The sequence below is a fragment of the Centruroides sculpturatus genome, unplaced genomic scaffold (assembly GCF_000671375.1).
Source record: "Centruroides sculpturatus isolate CEXI.00-Female unplaced genomic scaffold, Cexi_2.0 scaffold494, whole genome shotgun sequence".
Lineage (NCBI taxonomy): Eukaryota > Metazoa > Arthropoda > Arachnida > Scorpiones > Buthidae > Centruroides > Centruroides sculpturatus.
In genome coordinates, this window is record NW_019384697.1 from 240,983 (window position 1) to 261,137 (window position 20,155).

The window sequence follows — 20,155 nt, forward strand, 5'->3', positions numbered from 1 at the left end:
GGGGAATGTTTTCGTGGCATTCTCCAGGTGCACTCGTCATTGTGGAAGGCACGATGAATCAAAGGAAGTACACATCTGTCCTTGCGGAGCATGTTCATCTCTACATGCGGATTATTTTCCTCAGAACGATGGCATCTACCAGCAGGACAATGCAGCTGCCGACCCCTTGTAGTCCAGAACTTTTTTGAAAAGGAGTACCTTGTAATCTGACAAATTACATACTTATAAAAATGGTAAGATCAAATCTATATGTACTACATAATATACGATATGGGGCTTAGTGAATTAAACAACACAATAGATAGCATAGGGTTTATTATAAAATTAATGTCATTAATGCTATAGCACTTGCAAAAAAATAATAACTAAACATATTGATGTCAATCAATTACATACAACATATGTAAGTATTTCCAAAGTACATACCGTGTTTCCCTGAAAATAAGACATCCTCTGAAAATAAGACCTCGCAGAAGTTTTGCTGAATTGCGAAATATAAGACCTCCCCCAAAAGTAAGACCTAGCAAAGTTGTTTTTAGTTGTAACAGTCATCGACAGATGATTGAAAGTGGCCGTTAGCTTTTTGAAAGTACAGCCACTGATTGGTCAGCAGACAATCATGCCACACGGCATGATTTGCATAAGACTATGGCTTGGGAATCACAGATTTGCATAATGTTATGGCTGGTGATCGCTAATTGGTTGGCCGGGAATCAGTCCACATCACATTCGCATAGTGCTATGGTTCAGTAAGCACTAATTGGTCATCGAGCCTGATGTTGACACTATGAAAAGGTTAAGTTGAAGAGAGAGTGGGAAGTCCACTCCAGCATGGGAACTTCGTAAGTTCACTTTGACACGACCGGATATACATCACTCTCGTTTAAGTTAAACTTGGGAATTTTTTGTTCAACAATAAATGTGAATTCTTCTTCATGGAAAAATAAGACATTCCCTGAAAATAAGACCTAGTGCATCTTTGAGAGCAAAAATTAATATAAGACACTGTCTTATTTTCGGGGAAACAGGGTATTATGTATGATCTTAATTTGAAAATGGATAAACAAATAAATTTATGGTGCATGCAAATATTCATAAATTTTCTTTTGTTTTACATTGGCTAAACGCAAGAGTAAGGCCTTGTCTCTGTCTCCTCAGGAGTAAAAGTTTGTTGTACAATGCATTATTCTCTTCAGCCCATTGCGTACCAAGCTGCATATAGGCATGTTGGATTATAGGAGGTGCCAGATTAGACGGGCCGGATTACTGCAGGTCTACTGTAGTTAATTGGGGCCTCCTGCCCCTAAGGTTTCCATATCTGGTCTTGTCTTTCATCTATCTAACTCTGTTCTTGAGATTAAGGAAAGAGGGCCAGATAGACAACAGTGGGAATTTTTATATCTGCAAGAAAATTTCGATTTTACATTGGAGTTTCATTTAGCTGCACCGCTTTTTCAAGTTGAAGTGCTACAACTCTGATATGAAAAACTGTAGTATTCATTTCACCTGAAGATGGTATCTATATGTTACCGAAAGTACTAGTGAACTTTTTATATTTATATTTTAATAATTCACCGTGGTAATGCCACAACACATAAGTGATTTTACAATAATTATAAAATCAGCATAAAGTGATAACTTATTTTATTTTCGATCTACAATTTTCTCAAATTGCAGTCCAATAATTTTAATAGCTTTCTTTTATTTTTGGTTTTTTAAATATTATCCAAAACATGAATAAAAAACAGCATGAAAAATTTATGGAATTACTATAAATTTTTTTTATTTTATTCATTTTTTATCTTATAAAAATTTATAAGTCTCTTTTTATTTGAAGAAATTATTTTTAAAATTTAGTTAATTTGTAGAAAGTTTAATTTTAGAGTTAGTTTTATAAAATTTAAAATGATTTCATAAATTAACTGATGATAACATGAAAAAGCTCTCTCATAACATATTGAATTAGTGACATTAAAATATTTAAGATATTTTTAATGTAAAAGAATGAGAAAAATAATAAAACCTATATGAAACCTAAAAACAACAATACCAAAGACCCCACACAATGCAGACCAATTACATGTCTCCCAACACTCTACAAATTATTGACATCCTGTATTGCACACAAAATATACGAACATGTTGAAGAACACAACATTCTCATGGAACAACAGAAAGGTTGCTGTAGAAATCATGGGATGCAAAGAACAGTTACTTATAGATTCAGAAACAACAAAGAAACATACACATGGCATATATAGACTACAGAAAAACATTCGACAGTGTTCTACACAGATGGCTGCTACATATTCTACACATGTACAAAATGCATCCATCACTCATTGCATTCTTCCAAAACACTATGCAGCACTGGAGAACAACACTACGTCTCAGGATTAGTAACACTTCCATACAAACAAACAAAATATTCATTAGGCGAGGAATTTTTTAAGGAGATTCCTTGAGTCCTCTCTGGTTCTGCCTTGCCTTGAACACATTATCCAACATGTTAAACAACACACAATATGGCTACAATCAGACATGAAAAAAAGCAAAACTGTCACATCTCATGTACATGGGCGACATAAAACTTTATACATCCACACAAAAACAACTTCATCAACTCCTACAAATCACACATTCATACTCCAAGGACATACAAATGGAGTTTGGCCTAGACAAATGCAAAACACTTTACATAGAAAAAGGAGTTTTGAAGAAAGAAGATTTTGTACTTGTAAATGGAGATGCTATTGAATCCATGGAAGAGGGCGAGTTCTACAAGTATTTAGGATTCCAACAGGCCAAACTAACAGAACATACACAAATAAAGCAAAGATTAATTAAAGAATACCAAAGTAGGTTAAATGTTATTCTCAGAACACAGTTAAAGCAATAAACACATATGTCTTCCCAGTACTCACATACTCTTTTGGAGTTATACATGTTTATTGGACTTGCACAGATCTTGAGCAACTCCAAAGGAAAACAAGAACAACACTTACTAAGCATAAACAACATCATCCTAAATCCACCACAGAAAGATTAACCCTTCCACGTAAAGATGGCGGACGTGGCCTGATTGACATAGTTAATCACTGCAAACAAGTACAGTCACTGCAAGAGTTTTTCTACAAGAAACACGAAACATCACAGTTACATAAAGCAGTAACTCTAGCAGACTCAAATAACTCATCATTAAACTTACATTCACATCATACAGACATGACACAACATATAAAAAGCATAGACACCATTTAGCAATCATGGGCTCAAAAGGCACTCCATGGTAGGCATCCTTATGATCTGGCCCAGGATTTTGTTGACAAAACTGCATCAAACAGCTGGTTAGATCAGGGATGCATCTTTGGGGAAATGGAAGGATTCATGATTGCCATACAGGATCAGGTCATAAATACTAAAAACTACAGAAAACACATACTCAAAGATACAACACTCTCAAATGTCACGTCATACCAGAAACTATACAACACATCACTTCTGGTTGCAAGCTCTTGGCACAGACAAATTACTTACATAGACACAATCAAGTAGCAAATATAATACACCAAGAGCTTGAAAAGAAGCACAAATTATTAGACATCCACAAACCATACTACAGATACATTTCACAGACAGTATTGGAAAACAACACGCACAAAATGTACTACGACAGAGCCATAATCACAGATAAAACAATTTACCACAACAGACCAGACATCAACTCATTGACAAACACAATAAAATCACATACATTATAGACATAGCCGTTCCAAACACTCACAATGTACTGTACAAAACACATGTACTGAAAAAATTAGCAAGTACGTAGAACTCGCCCAGGAAATAAGGCATCTGTGGAGGATGGATAGGTTGCTTATTGTACCTGTTGTTCTCTCCTGTACAGGTGTGATACCACACACACCACACCTGGAAAGTCTGGAAACATTACAATTGAGTAGAAATACATACATCACACTACAGAAGGTTACTATATTAAATACATGCCATATTGTTAGGAAATTCCTGAATACAGACACTGACACACTTATTTAATTTTAGTTTTTGGTTGCTATTCCTTGACTCTGGTCTGGCATAGTACACAGCCATCGGTATAAACCGAGTATAACCCACTAAATACTGTAAAATAATAATAATAGAAACAATTATTCTTTTATTAATGCAAAATTTCTAAAACTGATGTATTTTGAAAACAAATTTTGAAATCTATATTATTTAACTTTAATATTGTTTATATTGAATTAAACTATATTGATCTAAAAACTTTTATATATTTGGTTTAAACTGAAGTTTAAAATATAAGTGTAGCTCACTCTTGCTAATCTAATCTAAACTTTTAAACTGTATTTAACTGTTTTAATTTTTTGTACTGGATTGTTTGGATTAGCGAGAAATCAGGATTAGAAGCATTATATATAAAAGGGAGTTGAAAGGACTACTGACAAATATATATATTTTTAAAATGTGTAGTAAATTTCTAATTTTTTATACACAGTTCCTTAAATTGATATATTTTATCATGTTTTAAAAAAGAATTTTTTTTTTAAATTTGGGACATTTAATGAAAAAATAAGTAAAATTAATTTAAATTAGCAGAATTTATATAAGTGAGAATGCACTTTGTCAAAATTAAAATAATAATAATATAATCTACTAGCTGTTACCCGCGACTTTGTCCGTGGAGGTTTTGCAAGCAAATCCCATTTACATTCAATATTTCAATAACCATAGTAATTGTTATATAACACCTACCGCTGAAGAGAATTGCCAAGAATCAAACAAACTATTTTCAATTTGATCAATTTTCTGGAACGTTTACAATCGTTCTATAATCGAACCAATATGCAATAACAAATTTGAATTTAAAACGGTTTGAACATTTTTAAAATCAAAATAGATAAAAATATTTATAACAATGTCTGAAATGTTATCAATTTAATACACCTAAATACTCAATGAAGACTAAACATAGTTGAAAACAAAAAATCGCATCTAAAATAGTACAGTATAAGTCATTCTTCCAGTTAAGCCTTAATGCTCTCCCTCACCCCCGCGGGGAATTTCTAAAAATCCCTTTTTAGTGTGCATTGCCATGGCTTATCCTACTAAAACGCAGATAAAAACAAAAAATTGCATCTAAAATAGTACAGTAGAAGCCGTTTTTCCGGTTAACCCTTAATGCTCTCCCTCTCCCCCCACTTGGGAATTTCGAAAAATCCCTTCTTAGTGTGCGTTTTTATTATGTACCCTAACTGTGTACCAAATTTCACCTCTTTAGGTCCAGCAGTTTGCTCTGGGCGATGATGCATCAGTGAGTCATTCAGTCAGTCAGGACAAGCAATTTTATATTTATAGATATATGTTAATAGCACATATATAGGTTGTCAATTACTTATCACTTATGTATTGTTTAATATTAATAATTTAATACATATAAAATCTAAATTAAAATGATGTAAATCATTTAATAATTTTATTATATAACTGAATCAATTACATTTTGAAAAATTTTTATTTAGTAATGTGACTTTTCTTATGTAGAATATGGTGAATTTCTTCATACACGAGGTAAAAAATACACTGATTTTGATCAGATCAGAAAAGAAATTGAAGATGAAACAGATCGCACAACTGGATCAAATAAAGGAATTTCACCTCTTCCTATTAACTTAAGGATATATTCTCCAAATGGTATGGTATATTTTTTGAATATTGAAAATAATCTTTTATGACAGTTAAAAATTGAGATATAAAAAGTTACTTTTAAAATAATGTTAAATATTGTTTCACAGCAGAAGTTGTGGGTTTGAGTCCCGCTCCTGGTTGATTTTTTTCTTTCAGTAGTTCTAAATTATTTAATTAAAAATTATAATTATTAAATTTATTAAGAGATGGTGACTAACGCCTCCCTCTAGTACCAAGTTGTTACATAATTTATTAGTATTATAGCCGTTATCTAATCTGATGACATATGGCATTCATTGGCTTGTAGTTTTATAATGTATCATGCTTTAGTGATGTTGTTTGTTTACATAAGTTTTTTTATACAAATAAATTAATGTATACATATGTTATTGTTGTATACAGTTGTATATTTACATAGGTATACATATGTAAACATACAATTTTGTTATAATACAATATCTAGAATTACTTAAATACAGTAGAGCGTCATTTATCCGAAAGTTAATTATCCGAAAGAATTCCAGTCGGCAAATTTAAATTTTCGCCAGTGCTGTGGCACTGCAATCTTTGGCTATGTCTTGGGTTACTCAAATATTGTACGTTTTTGATACTAAATTAACTTCTGAAGTATCATTTTTTATTGTTTTTAAATTTTTCAATATATTTATTTTGTACAAAATAAAAAAATAATTTTTAACAATACAATAGTCTTTGTTAGGCTTAACATTGACGAAAATTCAATGTGAAGTGACACGCAATGGAGAAAAATTTCAACATGGGATAGGTTAATATATTTTTTTGTCGTTTTTTGTTAAAGATAATTTAAAATGGCAATTTATATTTAGTATTGAACTTAACATTGATTGATCTTCCTGGAATGACCAAAGTGCCAGTTGGTGATCAGCCACACGACATAGAATTTCAAATACGAGATATGCTTTTATCCTTTGTCTCCAAAGGCTCTACTGTAATAATTATAGTTACAATACAAAAGTTTGGTTTTTCGAAATCAGACATTTTAATTTGTTTGTATTATTTTTAGTAGTAATAGTTGTTTTAAAAATAAAATAATATTTTATTTACAGATCCTTAAATTTTATTCAATACATTAATTTTTACCACATTTTGAGTATAATTTTTAAGGAAAACTGAGATTCATGTTATCAGCATTGAATATTGTTATTATAAAAGATTTTTTGCACAGATTTTTATTTTATGAACTTAAATGATAGTTGATATGTTATAAATATTCTTAATATCACTTATTTTTGAAATACTGTATGCACACACATGAACAAACAAATACTTGGTACTTTAAAATTGACATAACTGAAAGAATCATTGTATACCTACATACATGAAAGACATTGGCCATACACGAGGTGTTTAGTCAGTGGAAAAGAGGGGAAGAAGGAGGGAGAGGAGATAGACAGTAGAGAAAGATAGGATCCTTCTGAATGGTAGATGTATAGCTACTGTATCTCTATGTTTGATGTTGGCGTGCAGTTTTTAGGCTGAAAGACCGTAGTCCCAAAGGGTCTAAAAGAAGAGCTGAGTGTTGTGAACGCCAATAATTGAGTGCCACCGCGAATAGCTAAGTGTAGAAGTTAGTGCCAAGTGGCTGTTATGCGAGCACAAATCTTAATACTACTTAGCAGCTAGACAGACAGCGCAAAAAATGAACACAATGCAAACTAGACGAGACAAATGGATCAACAGAAAACAAACGAGCAAGACCCAAATTTTTTAAAATTATTTTTATTTATTTATTTATTTTAGTTATTTATTTTTTTTAAATTTTAATTTACTCAATAACTAAACTAAACTGCTGTAACCTAGGACAAACCTAACCAGACGACTAAAGCTAACAAATCCTAATCTAATTTTACCTAACCGGAAACCAAGCTGAGTCTTTAATCTAACTTACAACTACGACTAACTTAAATGAATCAAATTTAGACTGAAAAAGAAAACAGAAAATAAGAATTAAAACACAAAGTTGAAAGGCAGTTGAAACAAAGCTAGGGAAACCTAATTGCCATCCGTGCCCCTAGAGTGAGTGCTCTCAATCCCCCCCACTAAGGGATATGAATGCGAGTCGATGATGGAACATTGTACGCATGTGAATGAGTTGGTGCGGGTTGCAAGGCCAGTTGTACCCTTCAAGAATAGCAGCTCTCATTAAACTATCCCTAATGTGATTGTACCTATTGCAGCGAAAAACTAAGTGAAGTGGTGTTTGGTTCGCCTGAATACCACAATTGCATTGTGGATTGTTCTCAAGGTTAAATCTATGCAAGTATTGCTTAAAGCTGCCATGTCCTGTAAGTAGCTGAGTCAGGGTGTAACTAGGGTAAAAGTGGCAAAGAATCACAATAGTGTCACTTTCATCCCCAAGGTTGCTTGGGGATGAAATTGTAGGTGAGCCTACCAGTGGTGTCATGCTCCCAGATTTGTTGCCAGAGAATGAAGATTTTCTTATTGATGTGATTGTTGATGTACGAGGTACGAATGTAACTGAAAGTACTAGTGACTGAAGACTTTGCAGCTTGTTTGGCAAGACGGTCAGCGGTTTTATTGTTGAGAACCCCCGCATGACCCGGAACCCATTGGAAATCTATTCTAATGTTGTTGTCTAAGTGTCTGAGAATGTGGTGTATGAGCTGGATGAGTTTTAAGCGGCTATCAGATTTTGCAATCCTGTGTAAAGCTACCATACTGTCAGAATAAATGCAATAGTGTAAGTAGTGTCTTTTGTCCTTCCTACACCTAATGTGAATTAAACTCATATAAATAGCTAAAGTTTCCACCTGTGCTATTGAGCAGTGTGTGAAGTTATAATCATTGTATAAAGTTAAATGTATAATAAATACTGAAAATGCAAGCATAAGCTTTTTTCATTATGTTTGACACCATTTATATAAAAAAGTACTACTATAGCATTTGCTCTGCATTTTTTTAATGTAAAATTTTCTTTATTTGTTATATTTTAAGAAACCTCATTAAAAATTGATGCTAACAGGATCTTAATGACAATAATTGTGAACGCCAATAATTGAGTGCCACCACGAATAGCTAAGTGTAGAAGTTAGTGCCAAGTGGCTGTTATGCGAGCAGAAGTCTTAATACTAAAATTGATGCTAACAGGATCTTAATGACATCAAAATTCTTGATATGTTATAATTACAAAATAACTTAATCAATATAGGTATCATTTTACTTGACAATTTAGAAAGACATGGTTGTTATTTTCAATAGGATTTGTTATAAAATCACACATTTTTATTGCAAAACATTGATTTATTAAATTAAGATATATTGTTATGATTTGTTGATTGTATTTTCAAAAAATAGCTGGATATAAAACCATATAACCAATTCAATAAACCCAATAACACTTTTTAATGTTTTTAAAAGCTACATTTCTTTTAAAATGATTACAAATTTAAAAAAAAAAATTTCAAATGACAACAAACACAAAAAAAAAATGCATTTTGTAAAACATTTCTAATTTTGAACATTTGAATAAGAACAAAAATTTCCAAAAGTTTCTTACAAATAACAACCACAATGATGTTATATTACATACGTGTAAATAAAACTTTGAGAAAATAAAAGCTATTATTATTTTCAATTTTTACCACCTATTGTATGGAATGAATTCATTAATTAAATTTGTTGGAAATGATCCAAGTAATAATTATTTTTTTTAATATATTATTTTAGTTTCTTTATAAACAAAATAGGTTACACATGGTTTCTAAATTGAGTAAAATAAGTTTCAAAAGTTTTTGTATGTTTATAAATATAAATTTTGTAACATTAAACAGAAAGAAAGAATTTTCTTTTTTAAAGACAAAAATTGCATCTTTCTTGTATGCCTTTAATTTTAAAATTTTACTATATTAGAAAAATATTGAACAAATTCTTATATTTTATAACCAATTTTGTTTTATTTAATACTTTTCTTTTTATAATATTTATATTCATTTAATAATTTAAGTAAAATTACAATAAAGTAACTACGGAGAAATGCAAATTTAATGTAATATTGCTGTATTTGAATCAGATTAGTGTAATTTAATAGTATTTTTATATTGCTAACATTTACTAATAATAATATAAAAATGGGCTATTAAACAAAAATAAATGCAGAGATATTATCTTGTCATTAACCTATGTTAAATTTTAAAACCTATTACAAAAAGTAACTTTATTTTTATATCAAAAATTAAAATAAAATGTAATTAATAAATTTCAAGTTTTTGCAGAATTATAAAATTAGTATAAAAGTAATGTATGAAATAAATTTGTAAAAAATTTATTAAAGTATCCACCTTATTGTATTAAAAATGTGATTTGGCATTAATTTCATTACAATCGTACATGGATTACAGAAAAAAAGTAAGTGGTTCAATGTTAATTTCATTATTTTTTCCAAATCTCAAAATGTAATTTTCTTGAAACTGAAATTTAGAAAAGTTGTTTTGTTTGTAAAGTTAAACTGATTTAAAATCATTATTCACAATTTTCATAAAAGTTCAAAAAACTTGGTACACATATTGATAAATATAGAAGCAAAATAATTATTAGTTCAGATAAAAGAAATATTTTTGGTCAAACATTTGACCATTCTTGATTTACAACAATTTAATTAATAGATTACTCAATTTTAATCTGTTAATTGAGTTGTTATAAGCTGAAGATGATCAGATATTTTACCAAAAATGTTAGTTTAGTTAGCCAACACTTATTAAAACCAAGTAAACAGAATAAACAATGTTAAAAAACTATCAAAGTATAACAAAAAAGAATAATAAAGGAATTTGTCAAAATGGTGATAAAAATGAAATAAAATGAAAAGGAATGTATAAATACAATAAAAAAAAAATAAAAGTAATAATTAAAAAGGTTAAAATTCATATAATTTTCTTGCACAATAGCTCTTAAATGAATAATTTTAACTTCTTTAATAAGTTGTTTTATTTTGAATACTGTAATGTTTATCTTTGAAAGAAGATTATAGAAATATAACATAAGTCTTTAAAAAACTTCTTTAATAGAAAAAAATAATAAAAATTTTATAAAATTCAAGGATAAAACTTGCCTCTTCACAGGTAATTAAAGAACTTTCAAATAACACTTAATACAGGATATGTTGAAAAATATAAAGATGAATTTAATAAATTTTCTATAGTATTAGTTCTCTCAAAATAATAGAGTATCAAGACTATTATAAGAATAAATAAAAGAAGAAAAGAAACTTAAAACAGTTGGAGTAGTTTACAAGATATTCTGTACTTGTGAAAATCAAAGTAAATATTACACAGGAAAAATGAAGAGATTACTCAAAAACAATGATTAAAAGAGTATCAAGCAGCTATTAGGAGTTGTGACATCACCATAGTATTTACATTGTAGTGAAACAAATTGTAACATTAATACAGATATATTAAATTTTGCATAAAGAAAAATACATCATTAAAAGAAAAATTAAAGAACATTTTGCAGTAATAAAAAAGAAAAATGTAAATAATAATAATAATTTAAATAATGGCATTAACATTAATGCATGTTGAGATAGAATTGTAAACTATAAATAAACTGCATAGGGATAGAATTGTATAATCATCACCAAAGAGGCCTCAGCAATATCACTTTGGCAAAATGCATTTGGTGTTTGGATGTTCTTTAATTAATTACCTCAAAAGTCGGAAGAGGTGGAAAGTTTTTCTTAAATTTTATACATGTTTTAATAAAATTAATTCCAATCCCACTGTAAAGTTTAAAAAACATTTTTTTTATAACAACAGAAACTGTACATTGAGTGTTAGCACTTTCAAGCCTCAGAGTTTCTCTGCTCCGCTGTTTTGAGTTTCATGGAATTTAGAATATATTTGACTTTTAGAATTAATGGAATTTTAAAGAATTTTTGAATTGAAGATCTGAGGTTCAAAAATACTCAGGAAGTGTTTGATGTAAAATTTTTATTGTTTCTCCATTAAAGCAGTTTTAAAGAATTCTATTTTATGCAGAGGGATCTGATTTTTAAAAAATAAAATATAATAAATTATTTTAAAATTAGAGAAAAAAATTGTGTAATGAATAGTTTAGAGTTAATTTGATAACTTTTCACAAATATAATTCATGTATGTAAATAATTTTTAGTTTTAAAAATATAAGAAAATTTAATCCTAACAAAATAAATGCTAGAAAATGAATTTATAGGAATCATCATATAAATATTAAAATTATATACAGATGAAAAGATTAGATTACTTAGATAATTATCGCTTAAAGGAAAATGCATTGTAAAACAATGTTATAGTTGATGATAATTGAAAGGAAGAATAAAAAAAAAATATTCAAGGTAGTCATATAACAGTTAAGAAATATTAGATATTTATAACAAATGATTCAAGTAGAATATGATTAATAAATGTTGAGATTGATTACAAAAGATTAGGAATGATTATAACAAATGAACTTTCTGACATGCTAACATGCAAGGCAAAGTCAAGAAACCATTGATCATTTGCAGTTTGAAAATGATAATTTGTTGATTGAATGCTAATTAAAAATAAATTAAATGCACCACAAAAGCAAATTAAAGAATAATGCAGAGTTAATTTCCAATCTCATCAAAAGCAATTTACTCATCATTGGAACAGACAGTCTAGATGTAAACTAAATGCTTTCTTTCAAGGATGACATTGCACAAAACTAAAACATTCTGCTCTCATGCTTTGTGAAGAGTTGAACCAAACTATTCTCTTTCATGCACAGCTTTATATTTTGGATACTGATATAGCAATGTTAAAAGAAAAGTTCAAACAGAAAATGAATGCTGTCTGCCAAAATTATGAAGAGACTTGATTGCTTTCTAAGAAAAAATAATAGTTTGGCAGACTCTTATCATGTGTATGAAATTATAGAACAAGAAACAGATACAGCTGAATTACAAAATCATCAATATTAATTTACAAAAAGTAAGAAATTAATGAAACCGTATTTTCTTTGTATATATTACAGTGAAATAGGTAAGTGAACTTTACAAGTATAACTTTTCAATAGTATTTTATACAGTCTGTCATATGATAGGCAATCAACTAGTTATTATGTTTTAGTATTATGTTATCTATTAGTTTTATGATATTTTACAACAAAAAACAACTACATTATCTCATTGTTTTCATTGTGAAATTATCAATTTATTGTTAAGTTTCAGTCATTTATAGCCAGCTAATGAATTCTTCCTTTCAGTCTATTAGTTTTTATAAAAATTGCCATAATTTAAGTTATATTAAGTTAATATATCTATTCTAATATTATAAAGAGGTAAATTTTGGATGTAGGAGGTAATCTCCGAAACTACTCATCCAATTTCAAAAATTCTTTCACCAATATTTAGAATGGACCTTCAGGGTGGACATAGGCTGCATATTATTCCGTTAAACATTCATATAAATTAAAAGATATCATCTAGGTAAGTGTTATATTTTTGGTGTCAATGAGTGGCGAGGGCTAGATGTGTACATATACAAGATAGGTAATCGCGTGGTGGGCGAGATGTGCAGTCAGTGGTGGCCTTAGGGGGTGGCGAGCAGGGCAATCGCCCGGGGCCTCGCTCTTGGAGGGGCCTCGCGCAACAACCAAGTAGAAAAAAGTTGATATTTAAAACTTTTTATTTTATCCTTGGCTATTAGTTATAACAATAAAATAAATTTAATTTATTTTATTGTACAGTATATATTAATATTAATAAGTGCCTACTATTTCAATTCACATACTTTGCACAAAGGACAAGGGCCTCGCAAAGACCTGCCGCCCAGAGCCTCGCAATGGATAAGGCCGCCGCTGTGTGCAGTGCACACGTCCGAACTTGTAGTATATAAAGTTGACATGGGAAACGCATACACATAAGTTCACTTTATTCAAACTCTTAGTCTTAATGTTCGATTTTATATTTATGAATGATTCTAGAAGATCCAACTTATTTTTCGAATTTAGTAAACTAGAAGAAGAACCCAGAAGGGGTTACGAAAACATTTGTTATTTATCACTTATGCACTGGTTAGTGGTTGCCGTGAATCTTAATAATTGTTATCCCAGTGTGGTAAGCAGATATCTAAAAATTTTCTAATTATAGTCTTGGAATAACGGGGACCTAATTCTTGCACTCAGTGAAAACAGGTAAGATCGGCTATAATCTTAATCTTTGGTATCGTTTTTGTTTGAGCAATGCCAGGCTCATCTGCTAATATAATATAAGTTAAGAATAGTGATAATGTTCCGTGTTGAGTTTATTTTATATATAGTAATAACACTTAAGTGTTGCAACGTTACCAAAATAAACTTTAAAAATGAGAATGTTCGTTTATTTCAGTAATGCCAAAATAAACGAATGTTTGTGTTTTCATAATTTTTGTAAAAATATTGATGTCATAAAAATGAATTAACGTATAACTCTAATTTGTTATCCATTCACATTTATTTTATTAATTAATTGTGTTTAATTTTATCTATTTCCACGTATATTTATAATTTAAAAGAAATTTTTGTTAAAAGAAAAGAAAAAACTTTTTTGTAAAAACAATGACGTCATCAGAACTAAAACAAATTTTTGAATATCTGACATTCCAACACTGTAGAACCTGAGGAAGGCCATTAAATATAGTGTTAGTTTGATTAAAGAAATTACTAGAAAAAGTATCAAAGGTTTTATAATACTTATTTACAGAAGTTCTAGCTTTACGTGCATAGAATTTAAAACATAATTTTGAATATTATACAATAATAATTTTTGTACTTAAATAAGTTTTTAAATGAATCAAACACTTTAAAACCTTTTATACTCATATAGCACTAGTTAAGAATTTTAATTAAACATTTGTCTTTAACACATTTAATTAAAATTCTTAACTAGCCCTATATAAAAGGTTTTGAAGTGTTTGATTCATTTACATGACTAGTGTTGCATTTTTAAATATTTTATTAAATGCTATTAGTTAAATATCATTATAAATTAATGTTTTGTTTTACAATTTATATTTTTTATTTTTTTGTTAAAGATAATTTAAAATGGCAATTTATATTTAGTATTGAACTTAACATTGATTGATCTTCCTGGAATGACCAAAGTGCCAGTTGGTGATCAGCCACACGACATAGAATTTCAAATACGAGATATGCTTTTATCCTTTGTCTCCAAAGATACCTGCTTGATTTTAGCTATTACAGCAGCCACTCAAGATTTAGCTACATCAGATGCTCTTAAATTAGCCAAAGAAGTTGATCCTGAAGGTATAACTATTTTACAATATTTATATTTGAAATTTTTATTTTTCCAGTTTTAAATTTGACATTAGTGGATTTACCCGGAATGACTCGAGTTCCTATTGGAGATCAACCATTGGATATAGAAAAGAAACTTCATGATCTCATAATGAATTATATAACAAATAAAAATTGTTTGATACTCTCAGTAACTCCTGCTAATTCTGATATTGCTACATCAGATGGTCTTAAAATGGCAAGAGAAGCTGATCCTGGAGGTTAGATATATTTGTCATAAAGGCATGAAGTGTGATAGAGCAAGAAATAAAAAATTACTGAATACTAATAAGGTTTTGTATGATTAATATAAATAACATTTATAATTAGAAGAATGATTTTTTCCTATTGTTAAAAAACAATAAAATTAAGAGAAAACAGCATGGCATAAAACAGTGTTTGTTAATAACTTTCTATAGAGAGTAAATGTGTATGTGTTTTTTTAATGAACATGACAGACAGTTAATTTCAAAATTAAACTTTGATATGTAAATTATGTCAATTTAGATCTAGTTAGAATCTGTACTTACTTAAATACTGAATTAGTAATAGTGGGTAAAAAGATATATATACCTTGGTTTACACATGCAGATTTTTCAATGAAAATTGTTAAATAGAAATCCATAAAAAATTTTATCTTCATTAATTCAAATAAAAATTTATAATCTCAGAAATCATATTCACACTTAAATAGACAAAAATCAAATATTTTTGAATTTCAACAAAGGTAATGCTTTATTTCTATATCACCAGGAATCAGAAAGAGATAATAGAAACAGAATCATACAGAAAAAAACCTGTTTCTGTTCTTTATCTGCTACACCAAATTGAGCACAGAATTTCTCAGCTGAACCTCATGGCCAATAACAGAATAAGAAAAAGTGGATGACAATACTTTAGTAATGTTGCATATTTTGTCACTGAAATTTGTTGCTTTACAAGACAGTTAAAAGTCAATCATAAACAATTCTTTTTTATTCTCTCCTTCCTCAGTTTAATTTGAAAAGTATCCTTAAAAATGTTTACGAGAACCTTCTTTTTTCTTTAAGAACTTGTTAAATCGAGGCATGCACAAAAACTAGAGTATAATAATTATTTTTTCAGGCATTTATTGTTACACTCAGTGCTGCCATTTCTAGGTTAATTTCAACTTCTCAGGGTATTGTTTAGGATAGTCTTATATTTAGGGTAAATCTAGAGTAAAACTGCCCTGTGATCTGATGCTTTTATTGTAAAAGTTTTTATTGTAGACTTGTAAAAGAAATCTATGCTAGATTTGATTTCAGTAATGACATTTTTTTTATATCTGCTTTTGCTTGAACCTGAAAATTTGCAAAATTTAACAGTGAGGTTTTTGGAGCCATTTAAAAAGTTTAACCTCTTATGAACCTCTTAGTAAACACTGGAGGAAATACAGTTCATCACACCAAAAAACCTTTGTAACTCCAGTGAAATTGTTCTATTCCAAACGCATTCGAATTCCTCTTAACTGTAGCCTGATGATGACCCGGATGAGGTCGAAAACATTCGCTGTTTTGTAAACACGTATCACTGAAGCTAAAAAGTATAAAAATGTTAAGGCTGATTTACAAGTTGTAGACAATAAATGGTGTGAACAAGTCCTACTTAACTTGGGGTCAAAAAGTCATACTGTCAGATCCTACTTGTCAGAAATATTTAATTTAAAAAATGCTGCTGGAGAGCTTATTGATGATATTACCAGCTTCAAATGCATCTATGAGCAAATATTTAGTCAGCTACATTTGTTTAAGGCATCGCACAGACATTCTTTGAAAACTGAAACGATTTGTAACCTAATGCATGCACAGTCTGGTATTAAAAAAATATCGTTTTATTTGAACCTTCATAATGAATGTTAAAAAGCAAATATATATGTAAATAAATGAATTTTAAAACTGAACATTTACGTATTAAAGTAAGCTTGAAATCAAGTTAATGGCTTATTTAATTTTTTATTTTCAGCTAAGATACACAATGCATGTTGAAAGTGAATTAATTAAGATTAAGTTAAATAAAATATATCCATAAGTCTAATGAATGCATATATTTAGATATATGCATTCATATATATTTAATGCCGATATTTAGGCAATCGTTTGGTAATTTATTATATACTATTCGGGCTTTGAGTTGTTGTTATCTAATGAATGCAATTATGATTACTTAAAAGATCATTTTTCTTGTTTGTCAAATTAGAATTACCAAACTAAAATATCAATTATCTCCATATCAGATGTAAATTAATACCTCTGATAAAACCAAAAAATTCTAAGACATTTTAGTTAAGATTTTTAAAAACAATGAATTAAGAATTGTTCCGATTATTATTTTACGATAATAGTACAGGGATCTGCATTATAGAATTGTTGTTCTTATTTTTTTATATGAGCATGAGCTCGATGATGGTCGAGCTTGGAGAGTTTTCTCAATCTAGGGTAATCTGGGGTAAAACAAAGGTGCCGTCAGGGTAGTTCCACCAGAAGCAGGCAGCAGCATTGATAACACTAATCTGTATGATAGTTATTTGGCATTTTAGACTACCATCTGTTCACAATGAAAGATTATAAAAATTTTGTATAATTTTGGCAAACAAATAATAAGTTACTTTAGTAAGAAAAAAAGAAAAACTACTACTAAAAATTTTTTAAATTATTAGTATGATTTATGGTATTATGCTATTTATTATTTAGTGTTAAGTTATATTAAAAAAAAATGTGTAACAGGTGTGTGTATTACTTAATGTTAGTATAGGAAATACTTAATAATTAATAGTTTGTTATTTTATGAAAATTTCCACTTACACAAGATGTATTGGTTGTGTATGCTGGGATCCTACTGTATATATAATTTGAAAAATATTTATTATATAATTTCTGATATTTTTGTCAATATGTTTTTAAAAATATTTAATACTTTCCATATTTTTTGTGAATACCGTAATTACTTGCATATAAGACAAGGTTTTTATTCATTTATCATAGCTTCAAATTCTTAGGTCATCCTATACATGCGAGCGAAAGATTCTTTGTGTTTTTGCAAATAATTTTTGTGAACCGTGTATTTGTATTTTTTACTGGATGCTTACTCTCTTGTATTGAAAAACATAAGTATTTTATCTGGGTCATTTGAATCATTTTTGTATACTGTCAGGAGTAAAGATGAATAGTGATAGGAAAAGCAAAACTTTTGAATTGAATTTCAGATTGAAATTCCAGAATCACACGAGAGCTCAATATAAGTTTAAATCCATTCCATGTGAAAACAGATGATTATTCGGAAATCAGAATTTGGAGAAAATTATAAAGTGTAATTGACAGAGAGTGGATTTGACTTAAGAATTGGCAAAAAAGGTTCCAGATTGTCCAGCTTTACATGAAAAAATTATGTTGTCAATTTTTAAAAATTTTTCCTTAAAGTTTAAAAACAATTTTTGTGAGACAATGTGTCCATTTACATTCATTTGATATTTTACCTGTGATTGAACGAAATAAAATTAGAATTGTATTAATAAATCTAATTTTCTTTAAACCTTGCATATAGGATGAGGTCGTCTTATATGCGAGTAAATACAGTATTTAAAATTTTTGTAATCCCAGTTAAAGCATGCTACTCAAAAACTTTTTCTTTATAATTTAATTAATTAAGTTTAAATTTAAGTTATTAATCTTAAAAATTAAATAATATAAAATTGTGCATGTAAATAATATATATATATATGTGTGTGTGTGTGTATAAATATATCTATTTATTTGTTTCCTTATTATTTAAACATACAAGGATCTATTAAAAGTTTGACAAAACTATTTGTAAAGGTATTTTATTAGAATAATTTCTTTATAACAATTACTTGTTTTCATAATATTAGGTTGTTATTTTATATAATATAATGAAATAGTATATGATAATCTGTTACTGTTTTAATTGTATTATGTACACTTCAAACCATTTGCATTTAAGTTTGAAAGATTAATCATTGAAATTATTTACAATTTAAATTAAATCAATCTTTTTGGATTAAATCATTATATAATCAGTGAATTTTGAAAACTTTAATTTAAAAGAAAATAATAGTGAAATGTATTTGTTTTATTTTTCAGAAAGGCAGATTTTAATAATCAAATACAGTCAAATATTTTTTATGAATAATATTGATTCGGTTATATAAAAACTAGCAAAGAATGCCCAGTGTTGCCCAGGAACTCTGAGAGGATTGAGTTGTCCTCATTATAAGATACCATATGTTTCTTGCATGGTGACAGAGTAACTATGCAAAATTTGGTGCAAATCAGTCAAAAGGATTTGACAGTTTGTAGGGGATGAAATTAGGAAAGAGTGAGGGTCTGAATTTTAAAATAGTATATATGTTTTGGAGGATTATAGAGAATAACTATATAAAATTTATCCAGATCACTCAAAAGGTTTGGGGGTAGGAGAATGAAATCAGAGAAGAGTCAGGTCTGAGTTTTATAATAGTCCATGTTTCCTATAGGGTACCCAAAACTGAATAGATATGATAGTAAGTTTAAAAAAGTCCACCAGGTGGTGACAGGGTTGATGTTGAACAGAGCTGGCAAATGATGTGAGACAAATGCAGCAGTAAGAAATCTTTCTTGTGAATTTTTCTGTTTTAATATAAAATTAATATATAGCCTAGATTCATCTGGAAGGAATAAACTTTTCAATAGTGAAAGAATTTTAAAAATTAATTTATAAGATTGAGGTTACCTCCAACTAACAAACAACCAAACATTCTCACTTTATATATTAGTATAGATTAAGAAAAACAATGTTTACATAAACATTTTTGAAAAATAAAGATTAAGTAGATATTTAAAATATGAAATTAATATTGAACTGTGTGCAAAAATATAAATTCATTTTACAAATTTTTTAATAGAACCTTTTATCTTTCTTTTTGTTTTGAATAATTTTTTTTTTCTTATTAAACATTTGCTTGATATTTTTTCATGGGTTTGTTCCTGAATAATTTAAAAATAATGAGAATGTGAAAATTCAACAATTAAATTTTATGAAAAATAATACCTTACTTAAAAATAATAAACGAAGATGATTGCTGATCTTTGTAATTTTATAT

At 28.7% G+C, this 20,155-nt stretch overlaps 1 protein-coding gene across 1 annotated transcript in view; it reads left to right on the plus strand.

Annotated features, from left to right (window-relative positions):
- LOC111627469 (dynamin-1-like) overlaps nt 1–20,155 on the plus strand; it is an 87,613-nt gene that overhangs the window by 16,228 nt on the left and 51,230 nt on the right. The window contains exons 3-4 of the mRNA XM_023371044.1: nt 5,563–5,712; nt 14,806–15,009. Of these exons, the coding sequence (XP_023226812.1) occupies nt 5,563–5,712; nt 14,806–15,009 (354 nt within the window). The remainder of the gene's footprint in view (nt 1–5,562; nt 5,713–14,805; nt 15,010–20,155) is intronic.